Source organism: Squalius cephalus, assembly GCF_949319135.1.
Source record: "Squalius cephalus genome assembly, chromosome: 1".
In the NCBI taxonomy this organism is placed as follows: Eukaryota; Metazoa; Chordata; class Actinopteri; order Cypriniformes; family Leuciscidae; genus Squalius; species Squalius cephalus.
The window spans coordinates 38030511-38050007 of record NC_137122.1 but is presented as its reverse complement, the minus strand read 5'-3'; the positions used below and the strand labels follow the sequence as shown (position 1 = coordinate 38050007).

Sequence of the window (19497 nt, the reverse complement as noted above, 5' to 3'; positions counted from 1 at the left end):
ACTGTTTCACGTGTACCCCTTTAAAAGATCTATCATCATACAACGTTTATTTTAAGCCTAAATAGAAAAAGTTATGTTTTTTTATTTAACAAACATATTTTTTGTATTAAAAGATAACATTACTTTAATAACTCAACAGCACTGAAGAAACATATTGTAAGCATATTCATTTAAAACAAATAAAACTCCCTCTGACGGTGGTGACTTTAGAACTGACGGTGGTGACACTAATCTGACGGTGGTGACAGTGGCCTCATTACAACATACAATTCCAAAATTTATACAACTCAAGTCAATGGCTTCTTGCTTAACAACTTTATTTAACTATTTGGTCCAAAAAATAACAATCCTGAGCACTGTGATAAACATTTAGCCTGCCTACTCCGAGCTGGATCGAGTATGGCCTGATCCAACGGACTGTTTGGGGGAGATTCTAGGTGATCTGAGCCCTTTCTCTTACGTTCTCTTGATACTTTTTGTCTATGTTTCCAAGCCTTTCTCTGACTTCTCTTTTCCCTTTCATTCAAGTCATTGCTATTTTTTTAGCTTCCCTTCCTCCACCCTCTTTTTCCATCTTTGCCTTTCCGTTCTGAGGTATTCCTCCTTTAAAGGAGAACTTGGCAACTTTTTTAACTTAATAAAACTGTCTAGAAATAATTTGGATGGTTAAACAACCTGTTCTGGTGATATTGGTGACTTTCCCCGCTCCCCCCAAATTGGAAGTCTCGTGAGAAGCGAGAACGAGAAGCGAGAAACACGAACTGCTTTACGGCAATTCGACATAAACACATGCCATATGATACTGTGTATGATGTATTACCCACCTCGGTAGACATAGCTCCACACGACAAGGTTGGCCGGCTACGATAATAACATATGCACGTGAGCAGTGGTAGAAAGGGGGAGGAGGGTGCCTCAAGTGAGTTTTTTTTACGACTGTGTTGTGAAATATACGGCCCACAGCTGTAGGGGGAGCTCTTTGAGAAAACACACTACAACAAAAGTGAAGATCAGCGAAGAAATTACTAGAGTTGCCGAGTTCTGCTTTAACTCTTCCTCACTGTGTATTATCTCTCTCCGCTTCTTTTGATATTCCCTGTTTCTTCTCCTCCACAGATAGCTGCTACCTAGCCATAACTTCCTAAAATACACAAAGTCAAAGTTGACCTAGAGTAATGACTATGAAATTGGGGGGGAATTACAGTGAATGTTAGATTTGGTTAAATGTTGTCATGCCATTTTCATTTGGCTTTAGTCATGGGAGATGCATAGCCTACAAGGGATATTGTATGTGCTATATAGGTAGGTAGTAGGTGCACTATGTGCATCCCAAATGACGTAAGCCAAATGTACATGGCATAATAGTGAATTGAGAGAGAGGGAAGGTTACCAATGGTTATACCGCAGTTAGGTCCGGTCTAATTACACTGAACAAAATTATAAACGCAACACTTTTGTTTTTGCCCCCATTTTTCATGAGCTGAACTCAAAGATCTCAGACTTTTTCTATGTACACAAAAAGCCTATTTCTCTCAAATACTGTTCACAAATCTGTCTAAATCTGTGTTAGTGAGCACTTCTCCTTTGCCGAGATAATCCATCCACCTCACAGGTGTGGCATATCAAGATGCTGATTAGACAGCATGATTATTGCACAGGTGTGCCTTAGGCTGGCCACAATAAAAGGCCACTCTAAAATGTGCAGTTTCATCACACAGCACAATGCCACAGATGTCGCAAGTTTTGAGGGAGCCTGCAATTGGCATGCTAACTGCAGGAATGTCCAGCAGAGCTGTTTCCCGTGAATTTAATGTTCATTTCTCTACCATAAGCAATCTCCCAAGGCGTTTTAGAGAAACTTGTGTTCGTGAGGATGTTCATGGATATCCACGAACATCCTCACTCTCACTCGTGCTATATTGCTTATATATAGTAGCATGCGGTGTAGGCCTGTATGTAAGAAATATAGGGAGAATTACATAAATACAAATATAAAACAGGTTAATGAAACATTACAGGCCATATTGGTATTTATTGTGATCAACAATTATATTCTAGCCTTCGTTGAGGACCATTTGGAGGTTTTTGTCACCACCGTCAGACTGTACGTCACCACCGTCAGACAGAAAACCTGACGGTGGTGACGTATGACGGTGGTGACAAAATCTACTCTTTCACATGATATGCATGAGTTGTTCACATTAGCCATCTTTTTTTCCCTCTGTTGCTATCTACTTCAGACCTCTTCTTAAAAAGTATACATTTATGTCATAATCTAATCTAATATTTTTTTATACAAAAGAGACGGTGTTGACATGTTATGGTTGTGACAGTAGCAGTGTCCAAAAATATGAACAAGTCTAAGAGAAATTAGCAAACTTACAGGAGCTTGAGTGATCTTGAAGTATGCAGAAGAGTTGAAGGTTTGAAAATGGGGTCCCCAGGAATTAAGTTGACCTTGTAGTTGCCTGATTTTATTGCTTTTTATAAATATCTGACGGTGGTGACGAATATGTGGGACACATTTTGAGCAACCACAAAATAATTGTAATATGTATTAAAAACTACAAACAGTGAGGTTTGAACAATATTTACTATGCACTCTTTCATGTGGTAAAGATATTTTTCAATTTAATTATTACGTTTTGTTTTTTTAATCAAGTTGAAATGATTATCTCCTATCCGAGGACAACTGATTTTGTAGGCAATGGGCCAGCATATAATCATTAAATTAATACAAATTAAAAATAAACCTATAAAATAACCTTACATATGTGCAAAGGACCCCCTGATTATAACCTTGATTCTTTTTATTCATGAAAATGTTATTAATTTCCAACAGAATTAGCACTTTTCTTCGTGGGACATGTTTTATCCAAATTCCCAAGAATCAGTGTTTTATTTTTACAGGAGTGCTACACTTACAAGGGAAGGCGGCAGTTCAATTTAACTTTACAAAGACTTTCAAGCAGTAAAGCTATCTGAACTCTGGACATAAATAATTAAATTCATTTTTTTTGAGATACATGAGAATGTTAATGTGCACACTGGTAATTGGTGTTAAACAATAGGTATTACTTGGCTCATGATGTCAATATGTTAAGGCTGCTGTAAGCGAAACATCCTGCAATTATGAAACACTACAATTCGTCGCAAAAACTAAGTTAAAAACGGCCATTGTCTGAAGACTTTAGGACTTTGACCTGTCGCCGCTACGCATTGCCTACCTTTTTTTTATTAACCTCGCCAAATTTGACAAGATTATTGAAAATTATTGTGTTACAGAGAAGATATAGAGAAACCAGTTGAATTTAATACAGTGATTTATTACAAACTTACTGTGTTTACTTACATAGCTACATAATTGCATATTACTTTAGAATTAATGTTTTAAATATAGCTTAAAATTTGAATACAGCAACATCTCCATCAGATAACGTTGTTTCTAGAGTGCCGCTGTCCTGCAGAGTTTAGCGTCAACTCCGATTAAAACCTCACCTGTCTTAAATATCCTAAAGACGATGATTAGCTGGTTCAGGTGTGTTTGATTAGGGTTGAAGGAGCTAAACTCTGCACCCAGGACCGACATTACACATCCTTGTTATTGATTAAATATGAAAGTAAAACGGCCAGTAGGTGGTGGCTGCTCGGAGAAGATCGACGCTCGCGGTGCCAGATCAAGTGCATTAGAGGTAAATGATGGATCATCAGACAGGCATAACTGTAACAGGTCGTTGTTAGGATGACGAATTTAACTATACCATATTGCCAGGTATACGTATACCGGCAACAGTTTGAGTTGCAGGCACACATGCAGTTTAAAGGTGTCCTGTTGATGGTCGTCTTCCCCTGTATAACATAGACTGTAAAAAATAGCTGTATAACAAGTAAGCATCAGTAGCCACGAGTCGCATTGGTGTGACGTCAACTCCCCTCTTCGACTGATTGGCTAGAGGAGTATCTGTCAATCTAGAACTAGTGGACCAATGGTGACGCTTAAGCCCGCCCTAATTTACATGAAACTCGAACTGCAACATTTGGAAGAGCAAGTGCAGAACATAGAAAGAAGAGCGAAGAGAAAAACATCACAAGCGTACAAAAGAGTAAAATATGAGCAGAAAATGCAAGAAAGCACAAAGTACACAGTAATAAAACCATACTTTTTAACAAAGCATGACCATAAGTTTAAGTTTTGTGCAAAATAACTTTTAATGTGTTTAAAGTTTTTATTCATGCTTGTTATTTCTTTATTCACGCTTATTATATTTTGATCCGTGACCACGTTGTTTGCTATTCTGATCATTTTGATCAGTTTGTGCAATATATTTTTACATGTGTTTTTAAATTTTTGATTCACGCTTATTATTTTTTTATACGCGACCGCTATATATTTGGCGGGAATTTGATCCCATACTCGGTATACGCAACAACTGAGGATATTAGAAGACATGTTTGTCGTAAGTTTTATTGTAAAAAAATATAGGATATCAACATAATGATGTAGTTGTTTATATTTTTAGCTTCATTGCAAGTGTATGACATTTGGTATAGAAATAAACAATGGTAATTAAGTGATTTTCCTAAAAATGAGAAATAAAATACAGGGTATTAAAACAGTATGAACTACAAATAAAGTCAGTAGGCTATGTGTTTTAGTCTGAATTAGGTAAGATGTGTGCTTCCATTTCAGTTTCAGCAATCCCTTCACTCGATTGGGATGTTCTGTTTTGATGGGCGGCAAGTGCAGTAACTGTAACATCGGGCATATTTTGTAGTATTAAACACATATTTATACCGACTTCATCAGGCTCCGAAAATTCTTCACAAAGAACACAAAGAATGGCCTTCTCAGCTGCCATAGTTGCAACTCTTGCGTCAGCAGAACAGTGTGTTCAACGCATCACCGTTTCTGTTTAAAAAACGTTGTGCAACATTTTGTCAGGGCTGAACGCAGCCCTGAGCTCCTGCAGCCCAGTGCAGCCGCTCTTGAGAAGCTGCGCTGGCTGAGTTCTCCGGCAACTCTCGAATCGCTCTCGCGGTAATTTGATGGCATACGTCACAGTCACGTGGCTTCGGCGCTGCATCAAGTCGGACAAAATTTGTAACCGGCATGCACTGCTTCAAGTCAGCCTTCGATCGGTCTGCGCAGAGCTGCATGAAGTCGAACAAGCCTTTTGATGTCGCCGCTATGGCTGTCATGTGGTTCATGTAAGCCCCAATAGTTCCAAAACATATGCTGGCTGTCATGTAGTTCTTCTATGGGACAGACAGCAGCGATTGCATTATTGAACGGTAAATATAAAATAAAACACACACCCAAGTACTTTTTCAGCTGTTATTGCATTATTGCATTTTGTTAATGTCAGTTTTGCATTTGGAGAGGCAGGGTGACAACGAAATAGCCTACTGTATATTACTAATTACTTAGATAAGTTTTAGGCTGTATTTTTGGAGGGAAAAGCTTAGTGTTCATGTTCACATGGGTAGCAACTTTTATTTAATTGAATTTTTTGGGATATACTAACTTTTCATTATGTGACGTGTTGGCTGAGTTTGAGTGGTGAATGCTGCGCGTCGAGTTGTTCCAGAGGTAACGTAAGTTTCTGAAATATCGACCTCTTTTGAATTGTCAACTGTCTATATTGTAAAAAGTTGCTATAAAGGTGGTAGCGATTCATTACCGAACTAATTAGATGCTACCTTCACAGCTGGCGAAGTCACGCTAGCTAACTAGCAAGCAGGCAATGCTAGAAAATTGGTTGAAACAACCAAGATAAAATATAAATAATTACGCTGTGTAAATACAAATGAAGACCAGTATAAGCATCGCAAAGGGCCTCTGATACAATATAGACAGTTGACAATTCAAAAGAGGTCGATATTTCAGAAACTTACCTCTGGAACAACTCGACGCGCAGCAATGTAAATGAATGGGGTCCAACGCCCAAATGACAGTGTTTGGAACTAATCCAATCTTCAAATCCCGGAAGTAGGCGGTTAAAAGCGCCGCCATTTTTTACAACGGAGGTCTGTGGGAGTGTCGCAACTCTTTCTCTCTATGGCTCTGGATACATCCAGCCGCAGCCGATGTCGAACACACCTGTCAGAAGTTTGTTAACAAAAATGAATGCACGCGTAACCGGATTTACACATGCACTTCTTGCTTGTTGCACGCCCACATATTATGTCGAAATAACGAGATATTATGTTGAAATAACATTATTATTAATAAAACATCTTTTAGAATATTTGATTGAATGCTGAATGTTGCGCTTGTTCAATTTAATAAAATTAAAACTTTAATTGTGATCATTAAAATAATTGAATATTAAATATTTAGTGGCCAAGTTGTGCTCATTTATATATATATATATTATATAGCAATAGTTCATTCTAAGTTTACTCAAGTGGAAGAATGTGACTAATAAACTTAGGCCTACTAGCACTATGCATTATATTTTGAAAAAGAAGTAATTATCTTAATATCAAAACCTTAAATTTCCTCTGTACTCAATGATAAATACATTTCTGACCGTTGGAACAAACCATAAAAAATAGAAAATCGCATTCATGACGATTTATGGTGATTTTATTTCGTTAGACCTTTGCCTACATTGACGCTGATGCATTAAAGAGGAGGGGCTCCCCTGTTCCAAGATGGCGACTCTATTGACGCATTCGTTCCAACGAACTGCCGTAGCCCAGGCGACTTCTAGTGTATATCTATGCTGCAGTCAGACCTATCTCCATGAACCATGCGGACTCACGAGATCGCCCTCCAGCGGCGAACCATTGAACAAGTGTCTAAGGGTTTTACGGTTTTACCTGATCTCTGATCAGTTTTATACATTTGTAGATGTTTTAATGGTACATTAGTAAAATAAAAAAGTAGTTAATAGTCTCTTATTCAGTGGCGGATTTAGCAAATTGGGGGCCCAAGGCGAAAGTATGTATGGGGGCCCCCCCATCCGATTTTTAAAAGATAACGAAAAAAAATGACAGACTGAATGATGGATAGCCAGGTAAAGCTAATCTACGGGGAAGTAAAGGTTGGAGAGGAGAAAAAAACAACTTTCCCTTTAAACCCTGCATACATTTCTTTACTCCAAAATGAAGATGGAAAGCAGAGAACACACAAAGTGTAGCACTACACAAACTAATAGTCACGATGGAACCCAACAGAGAAGGTTTCAGATAACACCTGAAAAATCTTGCATCACAATAAGTGTATTGTGATTGTCAAAACATTTAGTAACTAAACAGAAACATGTTACAATGTTTACATGGTACAATTTCTGGTAAGCTACTGTTTTTTATTATTGCTTGACAAATTTCACGATTTCAATTCAATTCTTGTGATTTGATTCAATATTGACTCATTTGGATAAATATTAGGTACACAAGATAGGGTTAATTTTTCTCAAGAAAAAAAAAACTCACATAATGCTGTAAACATACATAGAGCCCTATCAGCTGGTAGTATTATTTAAGGTTAAAAATAACTCAAATTAAACATAATGCGTTTTTATTATAATAACAACTTTAATAATATAAGTCAAAAATATACTAAATATGTAATATAGTACACATATTTAGCAAAATACTCTCTATAGCTCTTTTTTTCTAGCCAACTAACGTGCTATAGCCTAACATATATTATGGTCATTAAACGGCTTTCCTGAGGTAAATTTTATGTGACATAATTGTTCTCCAGCTGTTTTATTGACCCTTTCCGCTGTTGAAAAACACTGATTGATCGGTATTATGTATGAGGAATATACATTGGTAAGTTGTACTGTATCTTTCAATAGTCATTCGTGTTTATTCACTATTAGCTAACGTTAGTTAGGCTACGTTAGAGATGATCAGTTCACGTGCGCTAGGGATCTTTCACGTCACATTTACAAGCGCCAAAACAGTATTTATAGTAAGTAATTGAGAGGGGGGTAAGAGGGGCGAACTGGGGAGAGGTGATGTTGCATTTGGCTCTAGGCAAATCCACCTATATCCATGTGAGTGTGTTAACGTTATCCTCACCTAGCGCCACTTCACAGCTAGCAGCTGCTGCTGTAGCGGCATGTTCAACACTTTGGACGTTGTTGTTCCTGTCTGAATCCCCAACAGTAGCTGTAAAAAAGTTTGTCATCTTTGGCAGCGTTGACAAATACTTATCAACGTATTTTTTCTTGTATTTGAGCCGCTTGGGTAACTTGGTTTCATTTTCGCGTTTAGACTCATCTTGCTTCGTCTCTGTTTTTGTGTACTTCCCAGTCCTCCTGTCACTGCGTGTTTATCTTTCGCGCCGCGCACAGTTACGGACTAGTCCATCTCATAGTGAAAGTCGGGGGTGTGTAGAAACGGATAACCATGAACTGGACATTTTAATTACTACTTTTCAACGTATTTCTTAAGAATATTAATACAATGCACTATTCTTTTGAAGCGTTAATGATGATAAGGGGCTTTTTTTTTTTTTTTTTTTTTTTTTTTTTTTTTTGAGGCTGGTTGGGGCCCCCCCTACTACGGGGGCCCCAAGCAGCCGCCTACCTTAAGACCGCCACTGCTCTTATTGACCTGTTTAGCTGAGCCATGGAACAAACAAAACATGCCCTGAAAATTGATTACACCGGCCCGGCACTTGATATTAATCTTATTAGATGATATTATTTGCATAGATTTAACGTTCAATAAAACATTTGCAATGGGTTTGTAAAAGGTGTTTTATGCATGTTTGGTATGAGTTTGTGTTGCATTTACACCGTTCTGGCAAGTAGCCTATAGGGGTCACCAGAGTGCCGCGTTTCGAACGCTTCGAAACAGTAAATCATTTCGCAAAGCAAGTGGTTCAAGTGATTCGAAGCATTGAAAAGCTTCGTTTCTCCCATCACCAAATTACTGCAGTGAGTGCGAGTCTGTGTGCATTGAACACAAAGCAGATTTTTATTTATGTATTGTTTATTTATTGTTCTGTGAAGCTTTAACACTGATTTATAGGCTACTTTATCCGTTGTCCCAAACTTTAATCATTACAAAGAAAGAGTGAAATGAAAAGAAACCATTTTTATTTATTCTGCATAATGTTCACTCAAGCTGTAATTTGTCAAATTACTCAAATAGTGTGTAAATATTTTTTAAACACACTGTAAAAAATATTTTTGCAATTTAGTTATTTCAACTTATTTTTGTGAGTAGAGATAACTAGATTGTCCAGACAACAAGAAATTTTAAGTTTTCTTGTCCTCAACTAGACTGAAAGTTGAATGAACAACTTAAATTGTTATTTTAACTCAAAAATGTATGTTTAAACAACTGCACTAGATTTTCTGTTGAATTAACAAGTATAATTGTTATTTTAACTTATAAATGTAAGTTGAAACAACTGCACTAAATTTTCTGCTGGGTTTACTTCAATTATACTCTAATGAAGTATAAATGACTTTAATAGAAGTAAATTTACTTTGTAAACTAAACTTAATTTATCTATATATATTGCTGTCTGGTAGACTGCATTAAAACCTAAACTTCAATTTTATTTTAACGTTAGCCTACATTAAAAAACATAACTGTTATTTAAAATTATGAGCACAAATTAATTAAATTACACAAAAAATTTGTCTAGCTGTTTCAGTTTTTATTCATGGTCAGATTCAATCCATCATGGGCGGATTTGAGCGATTCATGAAAATGAACCTCTCAAAATGATTCGGTGAATCATTTTTTTCTCTCTGAGAATTTTCGAGAAGCCCGCGGAAACCGGATGATTTTCCCTGTTGGACCTCACGTGTCTTCAGAAGGAGTGATACAGAGTAAGTGAAAGTGGATGCAAGGTTTTAGTTCGTTTTAGAATTATATTATCCATTTCGAGTCAGAGTGTTTTTGCACATAGAAGATTCGCTGATTTTTTTACTTCCTTGTGTTCAAGCTTCAGTCAAGTTAAAAGCTGCTCGTTCACCAACCGGACCTTTTTTTTTTACCTCAGTTTCATCTCAGTTGCAGAGCGCCAGATATAGGTAAGTTTTCACCAAACTATTTTAATAAAAAAAAAGTAACTGTCAAATTGAATCGATATGGGTGATATAAATAGCAAGTAATACGTCTGTGGTTTGAAATGTCACGGTTTTCATTATTAGGCTAAAGTTACTATTCAGTGTTTGGATTTTGCCGGCCTCGCGCCATTTCGATGCGCTTTTGTTAATGTTGTAAGAAATCTTTATAATAGGGTGAATTACTCACGATGTTGTCACGAATTTAAGATTATTGATTGTATTTCTGCACATAGAAGATTCGCTCATTGTACTTTCTCGTGTTGACTCACTCACAGGTTCAGTCAAGTACTTTGACTAAAAGCTTGTTCATCAACCGGAATTTTTTACCTCAGTCACTTCAATTCAACTCAGTTGCAGAGCAGATATAGGTAAGTTTTGACCACAATCTTTGAATTACAAAAGTAAATGTCAAATTGAATCGATATGGGTGATGTACAATTAAGTGTCTGTGGTTTGAGTGTTTTCATTAAGTTACTATTCGGAGTTTGGATCTTGCGCCATGTCGTCGCGCTAGAACATGTTCATGTTTTAAGAAATCTTGATAATAGTGTGAATTAGTCACGATGTTGTCACGAATTTAAGATTATTGAGTGTATTTCGAATCAGAGTGTTTTGCACATAGAAGATTATCTCATTGTATTTCCTCGTGTTGACTCACAGGTTCCATCAAGTTGACTAAAACAAAGCTTGTTCACCAACTGGATTTTTTACCTCAGTTACTACATAGCAGTTGCAGAGCACCAGATACAGGTGAGTTTTCACTGCAATCTTTGGGAATTCTTAAAATTAACTGTCAATTTGAATTGATGTGGGTAAAATAAGTAACTTATTATATCTGTACTTTTAAATGTGACTGTTTTTATTAATATGGGAAATTGTTGTGATTGACACACACGGCATGTTTCAGTGATGCGTGTTTGAGTCGCTTGTAATTTGAGAACACATTTCAACCATCTTCCTAAATTCATCATGTGTTGTGAATCGTTTATAAACCTGTAGTCTGAAGTTTTAGGCATTTGAAAGCAAAAATATTAAAGGGTTAGTTCACCCAAAAATGAAAATTCTGTCATGCATTAATCATTTCTTGTAAAATAATTCTGTAATTACTCATCCTCATGTTGTTCCAACCCCGTAACCCCTAATTTCCACCAACTGCGGAATGGCTGCGGATCCGTTCCGGAACGGCGGCGGAGTCAATAGGTTTCCATTTAAGTCAATGTGTGTATTTTCACTGAATGCGGAACGGCTGCGTTCCAACTCCGGCGATCCGCAGCCCTCTGGAGCAGATACGCAGAGCTTCTATTTTTGCCGGATGCCGGAGAGCTCCGCAGCAATTCAGCACTTATATCGCGCGATCATATACGTGAATTCGCGAGATCTCGTGGGTCCTTGTGACCTCAGCTGTCAGTTATGGCCGCAGCCATTCCGCAACAAATCCGGACCTGGTGGGTGTTGAAGGATGACAGAGCATGGAGCCGTTCCGCAGTTGGTGAAAATCCGGGGTAAGACTTTCGTTCATCTTTGAAACACAAATTAAGATATTTTTGATTAAATCTGTAAGCTGTCTCACTCTTCCATAGGCTTCTAGGCAATTTCATTCTGCCGGTCCAGAAAAGTTAGTACAAACATTGTTAAAATAGTCCAAGTGACTACAGTGGCTCAACCTTAAGTTTATCAAGTGACGAGAATACTTTTGTGCAAAAAAAACAAACAAAAACCCCCGACTTTTTTCAACTATTCATTTTCTTCCATGTGGGCCTCTGACGTGAGTTCACGAGAGTGCCACGATGCATGCACAAGAACTGAGAAGATGACGCAGATGGGTCTCAATGTAGTGTTTAAAATGGTTCTAAAGTGTGCATTTACTGGATGTCTGAATCGTGAGAAACCAAGAAGAAAACGTAAAAGTGCCTTACCAATGCCGCAAAATGAATGGCTTACCTTTCACACTTTCCCATCAAATGATCGCGGGCGTCATCTTCTCAGTTCTCGCACATGCGTTGTGGCGCTCTCGTGAACTCATTCAGAGGCCCACACAGAAGAAAATGAATAGTTGAAAAAATTCTCTTTTTTTTGTTGCACAAAAAGTATTCTCGTCACTTGATAAACTTAAGGTTGAGCCACTGTAGTCACTTGGACTATTGTAACAATGTTTTAACAAACTTTTCTGGGCTGGCAGATATCGATTACCCAGCAGTCTATGAAGGAGTGATCCAGCTCTCAGATTTCATTAAAAATATCTTAATTTTTTGTTACGAAGATGGATGAAAGTCTTACGGGGTTGGAACAACACCTTTAATGCTTTTCAGAGTTTCTTTTTTAAAGGAATGTTGTGAACAAGATGTTTCATTTGTTGGTCTGTTGTGGGAGTGGCATTTTAGAGTGTTTAGTTTAATTGATGAATTTGTTGAAGCTTGAGAGCATAAATAATTGGTAACTTAGTTGATCTTAAAATGGCATTTAAGCCAATTCATAGGTACTTAATGGGCCCTATTTTAACGATCTAAAACGCAAGTATCAAGCGCAAAACGCAAGTAACTTTGTGGGCAGGTCTTGGGCGCTGTTGCTATTATACCGGCGGGATAAATGACTCTTGCACCCGACGTAAATCTAAAAGGGGTTGGTCTGAAGTAGCTTCATTATTCATAGGTGTGGTTTGGGCGTAATGTGAAATAAACCCATCAGAGCGTCATCTCACATTCCCTTTAAGAGCAAACGCGCTTGTTCTATAGCGGATTCCTATTATAATGGCGGATTTGCCAGACGCATGCCAGGAACGGATCACAGCCGAGGAGACCAACGTTCTCGTCAGGGCCGTAGAAGACAGAGAAGTGACGTTGGAGATGGAGAAACCCACACAATTTAGCTTCGGTTAAACAGGCGTATGAATTTGGGTTAATGTGTAAGCTAGATGTATGCTTTTATGATTATCTATCTATCTATCTATCTTAATAATGTATGATTTGCAAAAATGAAAAGTGCTTCCTCTGTGTAGATGAGAGAATCAAAGTTTATGCGCGTTGTGCACACGCTACATTAATTATGGCCAAGAATGCGCCCTTAAAATTGCATATGAATAACATGCGCAACGCATGTTGCATGTTCTTTAGAATTTTCTAAATTTGCAAAATAGCATGAGGGAACGTTTGCGCCGGAACACGCCTCCTCTTTGCGCTAAACCGCCCCCGGGAGCGCAAGTGTATTTCTTAGTTAACCGACGTGCGTCTGTGGAGGGAAAAGTCCGCTGTGCGTCGGGTGCAAAATAGGAATGATACATGCGTCGGTGTACAAAGTCAATTGCGCTGGGTGCAAGATAGGGCCCAATGTGTTTAACAATGTTTAAACGGTTTCTTTTGGAACAAAGGATGTTTCTATATTGAATGCTGTGGGTTGATCTTGTTTAATGTTATTTAACAGATTAATCCACAAGACATGCTTTGAGACAGGTGTAAAACACCTTTTCATGAGGTGGTTTTCTGCAATTTCATTGCAAAAAAAAAATTGTATTGTATATAACACCTGATGTACTCGTTACATCATAAGAAGAATGGCATCTACGCTAATGTAAGTCTTTCTGTTTATTCCAAGGTTTACTGAAGTCAGCCGGATCCGGGCCGTATCCAGATCAGATGGTGGACCTGCGCCTGGGCTCATCCACGACACATCCCTGAAGTGCCAGCCTCATCAGCCCTGTGAAGGCCTCATCGACACGACAGCCATCAGCACTGATCCTCAACAAACTCGTATACATACCGGCGTGACTCCGACTTCCAGTCAGATGAAACTGGATAATATTCTGAATGTTCTGATCCAGTCTGACCTCTGACCTGTAATGCTGCCTGAATCATAATCATACACTGTTCGTTCTTTGCCCAGAGGAGAACTGGCCCCCGACTGAGCCTGGGTTCTCCCAAGGTTTTTTTTTCCATTCTGTCACCTGATGGAGTTTTGGTTCCTTGCCACTGTTGCCTTGGCTTTTGGCTTGCTTAGTTGGGGACATTTAATATTCAACAACATTATTGATCTGCCTTACTTAAGGTGAAAGATGACACAATTTTCTTCTAGAAACAAACTTTGTTTTATTTTCATGTTATCACTGTGAAGCTGCTTTGATACTATCTGTATTGTAAAAAGTGATATATAAATAAAGGTGACTTAACTAATTAACTTGTTGTAAATTGTATCAGTGATCGTTAATTTTACATATATTTTTTTAAATCAAATGTATTTTACAAATTAATGTTCTAGTAGTAATTAATTATTTGGTACTGCTGCAGGTTTCAAAACACCACTTTAGTTGGCTGAACTTATTGGATGTAGTTTAGAAAACTTAACTTTAGTTTGCTGAACTTATTGGGTGTAGTTTAGAAAACTTAACTTTAGTTGGCTGAACATAAATTCGAAGTTTACTTAACTAAATTAAATCAGCTCATTGTACTTTATAACTTGTCAGGTAAACCTTTCTAAATTTGTCAGGTACACTTTTATAAATAAGTTAGTAAAACTCAAAAAAATCCATGCAAAAAGATAACAAAAAATAATGAGTTAAGTCAACAAAAGATTTTTTTACAGTGTTAAACAGGGTCAAATCTAAAATTCTGGCAGTGAAATTAGCCTTAGCAAAACAATAGAGTTCGACAATTTTATTTCAAAAATGTTATTTTGTTACAGAATGTTCTCACAATGCACAATTTGAGATACAATGAAACTTTGACAGAATTCTCCTGCGAAATGTTTATACAATGTTAGATATTGTTAGTAGACAGATTAAATAAATAAGTAAAAAGTGTTAAAACATTTATTTAATTATGTCCACGAGGCCAAAAGTTGTACCATATCACTTTTGCACAGCTAAGAAAAGTTAAAGAAAATTAATAAACTAAACTAAAAAAAAAAAACTAAAAGCAAAAGAAGCCATAAGCCATGAAAACACACACACACACACACACACACAGACACACACACACACACACATGCACACACACGCGCACACACACACACACACACCAAATGTTGCTCATTTAGGCTTCACTTTGACCAATGTCACTGTGCACCCATAGAGAAGAGAGAGGAGGAAGAGGGTGAGAAAGGCACAGGCCATGTTCCAGGTCTCTTCAATGGTGTCCTGCACAATATATTCGGGTTTATTCTCATTTATATATATAGCCTCTTCAAATACTGCTGTAAAATGCAAACCGAGGAAACAATAAGATCACATTTGAAAATGATGACATTTCTTAAGTTTATTGACTCAATTATTTCCTTGATAAACTTGGATTCAGGGCATGAAATATTGCATACCTGATTTTTTGGAGATGTTAAGCAACTGGGTACCAGTTACATGAGTGACCCTGCATGTGTACACTTCACCAGGTGCCCAATCTGAAGGCAAGAGCTGCAGGTGACTTCGGATACTAAATTTGCCATCAGGGCCTTTTGCGGGGTTGGTGTCATTGTGGGCAGACACTTCATTCATTCCAAGCAGCCAGGTGATGTTGATAGCAGGAGGGCTGAAACCATACGCCAGACACACCAGCTCACTAGCACCCTGCAGTAGCTTTGCAGATGGAGCAGAGTGGATAAAAGAGGCTAAATAAATAAATAAAAAACAGTGAGAGAAACAGATCAGATAATAGAGTATACAGAGAGGTATATGTATTGCAAATATATTCTGTTGTATTTGCCATCTTCATATTTACTGTCTTCTAGATAGATAGAAAGATAGATCGATCTGATGGCACCCACCATACAAGTTCTCCAAATTTGCGATAAATGGACTTTGGGATGACTCGTGAGAAACAATGCAAGAGTGCACGCCTTCTCTCAACTGTGATGCAGGCAATATAAGGGCACTATGCATTGAAAAACCTCCTGAAGTGTGAGCAACCGCAGGACTGTTAGTGAAGTGAGACTCATTGAATTGCTTCCCATTTAGTTGCCACTGCACAGAGATATCAGATGGGAAGAAACCGGTGATGAAGCAAAGAAGGCTAGGATTTTGTCCAGAGAGATCGCTGTCTGAGGGTCTGAGGATCCTCACAATGGGTTGTTTGGGGTCTGTGAACATTTGGCAACAATTAGTAAAGATAAAACTCTTTAACAGAAGGCTGAGAACTGTGAGAGCTCACCTCTGTTTTTTGAGATGTTCTGCTGCTGTGAGACATTAGAGCACAAATGCTTTACCTCACAGGTAAAGACAGCGTATGTATTCCATTGTTCATATGAAACCTCCAACATACTTTTCTTGCTTTGAGTGCCATTGGCATGATCTATAGGCTTTTGGTCAGAGCTATTTGGATTATGAATTCCATTCTCTCTCCATTGGATGGAGAAATAACTGACATTCTGACCAACAATCAAACAGGTCAAATTCAGATGTGTGCCAGATCTCACATGATTTACAGGACCATGCAGGTAGACCGCTGACTGCTGACTGGAAGGTGAAATCACTGTTGGACGGTAAATTTATTTGTTAAGATATTACAGGTAAGGAAGAAACTACAACATGAATTATAAGATTGTGCACAGATATATGCACCTCATTGCAATGTTATTGAAACTATGAGAGAGAGAGAGAGAGAGAGAGAGTGTGTCACATAAGGCGTGTTTACCTGCACAAATACTGGTGCTTTTATTAGCAGTTTTCCCACTGTGTTCATCGATAATTTGACAGGTGTAAGTGACCCCTTGATCCCACTCTTGCTGTGGCACCAATATCTCACTGACCACTTTCACACAGCCATTTTCCATCACTGAGACCTCTAAAGCTTTGTCAGGTTTCTCCGTAGATTTTGAAAACCACTTGATCTTCAGGTCAAATCCTTTTCCAGAACACAGCAGCCTTTGTGGCTCTGAACTAGATTGACCCACACTGGGAACAACAACAAGCTCTATGGTAGGATCATCTAAGGGGAACAAAAGTTATCAAATGTGCAGTAAAGAAAACATAATACATCCATATATTAGTAAAATTCATTTCAATCCATGAGTTAATGTCTCCGATATAATTAATGATAACACATTACAAGAAGGTTTTAATTGCTTACATTAGTTAACATGAACTAACAATAAAGAATAAGTATACAGCATTTGCTAATATTAGTTTATGCTAATCTCAACATTTACTTATATATTTTTTAAGATCAAAAGTTGTATCTGTTAACATTATGCACTGTGAACTATCATGGACATGTTATTAACTAAAATAAACAAAGGTGAATACGTTTTGTAAAACGTAGTGTAGTGAATGTAAGGCCAACTCTAGGTGACTCATACTCGGAAATTGTCCTCTGCATTTAACCCATCCAAGTTAGTGCACACACATTAAGAGCAGTGAGTTGTGAACACACACACACACACACACACACACACACACACACACACACACACACACACACACACACACGGATCATGTTCCCTACCAAAAAGGTTTCCAGCAGGATCTGATGTCCAGTTTTTGAAGGTGCTGTGAACTTTGCAGGTAAAGCTGTTTCCCTTCTTCTGGTGCTCACTAGGGATTGCAGAATGTGTGGTCAGGGACCAAATGTTTTCAGAAGGGGTCCAGTCCACACAAGTGAAATCTGAGATAGCAGTACTGTTGGCCTGGAAGTTGATGCAGACCTCACCAGAGGGGAGATCTTTTACAACACACTCCAGCAAAGCAGTGCCTGACTGAGATGATTTCCTCCTGATCATCACTACAGGATCCTTCTTCATATCATCTGAAGATCAAACATACATTTTAATACACAACCTAAATTGTCACACTTGATCAGTGCAAAAATTAACAACTTACCAATTTGAATTGTTTTCCTCTCTTCTGGGAAACATGAATGTTTAGCAGTACAAACAATGGTCTTCAGTTTCCACTTGTCTCTCGACAAAGTAAAGTTGCTCACAATTTTATTGAGGTCTTTGGAAGCACTGGTGCCTTTTTCACTGGTGCCGTCTGCCAACCATGACACGTCAGTGTTGTGTGGCGCTTCAACAATACAAGAAATTGTGACTTTGTTCTCCTTCAAAATGTTTCTGAGAGGGGCTCTCTTTACTTGGACTGAAGGTTTGAACACAGACTTTGCTGTAAATGTGAAATTAATACAGTTAGATTCATAGAATGATGATGCTTATATACTAATTATACTGTCATATAGGATTCATCTTTATAATTTTTTTTCAACTTACCCATGCACATGTCATATTTTATCTCGATCTCTTCAGAGTTATGGCTGGCTTTACAAGTGTAATTTTTGTATTCAGATTGAGCACCGATAGATATTTGACTTATGTAAGTAAAGGTGTTTGCCCCTTTATCAGTGTTCTTCAACATTTTATTTTCAGAAGCCCTGACAGGCTTATCTCCACTAAGCCATTGTACAGTAAGTTTCTCTGGGTAATAATCCTTCAACTGGCACTGCAACACGATGCTATCACCTTCCTCTCTACTCAGCAGAGCAATAGTGGGAGTGACACGTTTTACTACTGAAACAAAGAAAGAATCAATTAACTTGCAATGTGGTTTAAACAGAACATATAAGAGGTACAAAGTTTATGAAAATCTAAATCAATCATACGAATACTTGTCTTTTTCAATAAATTAAAATAGACAATATAATAATACGCCCTGTTCATGCTTCAGTGGGTGGTTATTTACATCATGAGAGTTTTTAAAGTTGCAGATACTGGAATAGAAAAAAAAGATGGACAGAAAAGGAAATGAAAAAACATGCTTCAGAAAGCATAGCGAATAGCAGATGGAAGCGTTAAGTAACAGTCAAGCTGAAATAGCAACCAAAAGCAGAACTGAAACCCATCTGCATCTTTGAGACAGGGTTTAGCACATCTGCACAGGAAAGACACCTTTCCATTTACATAAAATTACTCTCCTGTTATGCAATTTATATTTTAATATACTTTGCAGCATGAAATTTCACACTTACAAATATTCACACAAAGATGCCGTGCTTCAGTCACCCAATGAACAAAGTCTTGCAGATTTGCAGAAAATTAAGGATTTACGAAATGTATGTGCAGTTTATTATATTCAAAAATGAAGAAAATAATTCAAAACCTAGTGGCAGTGTATATAAACATTTTTAGACATTAGTTTACATTAGTTTGTCATGCAAATCAGTGTTTTTCCATGAGATGTCAAAAAAAAAAAATACAAGAGAAGTCAAATTGTTTCTGTCTTTTATTAAAGTCAAATCTAAAAACAAACAAACTGCACAATCACATATTTACAAAAAAAAAAAAAGAAGAAAAAGAATAACTGTCATAGTCTTAAAGCTGTTCTTCTGAAAGGCCTTGCATCATGTCCTTAAAGGGATCTTTCATTTCACCTGAAAGTATAATTTGACACCAATTACAGCAATGAAAACAATTTCTGTTTAACATGCATATATCAATAAAATAAATGTCAATAAAAATACAAAGCCAATTTTTTTTGCATCAT

The 19497-nt window shown here is 37.6% G+C and overlaps 2 protein-coding genes and 1 gene segment (V, D, J or C); all 3 read right to left on the bottom strand.

The window, feature by feature from the left end:
• Positions 1-19497, bottom strand: part of LOC307154331 (uncharacterized protein) — a 780250-nt gene that overhangs the window by 58244 nt on the left and 702509 nt on the right. The gene's annotated exons all lie outside the window — the stretch shown is intronic.
• LOC307154404 (immunoglobulin heavy constant mu-like) lies at positions 14676-19384 on the bottom strand. The segment is given in 8 exons: positions 18228-19384; positions 17842-18123; positions 17468-17767; positions 16658-16951; positions 16175-16495; positions 15792-16103; positions 15348-15635; positions 14676-15227 (listed from the first exon to the last, which is right to left on the bottom strand).
• The window catches only part of ighd (immunoglobulin heavy constant delta), a 790210-nt gene continuing 789764 nt past the window's right edge, over positions 19052-19497 (bottom strand). The window contains exon 7 of one of the 2 annotated variants that reach the window (XM_079864372.1): positions 19052-19384. In XM_079864372.1, the coding sequence (XP_079720498.1) occupies positions 19376-19384 (9 nt within the window). In that variant the 3' untranslated portion in view covers positions 19052-19375. The remainder of the gene's footprint in view (positions 19385-19497) is intronic. The other variant, XM_079864373.1, reaches the window with a different exon arrangement.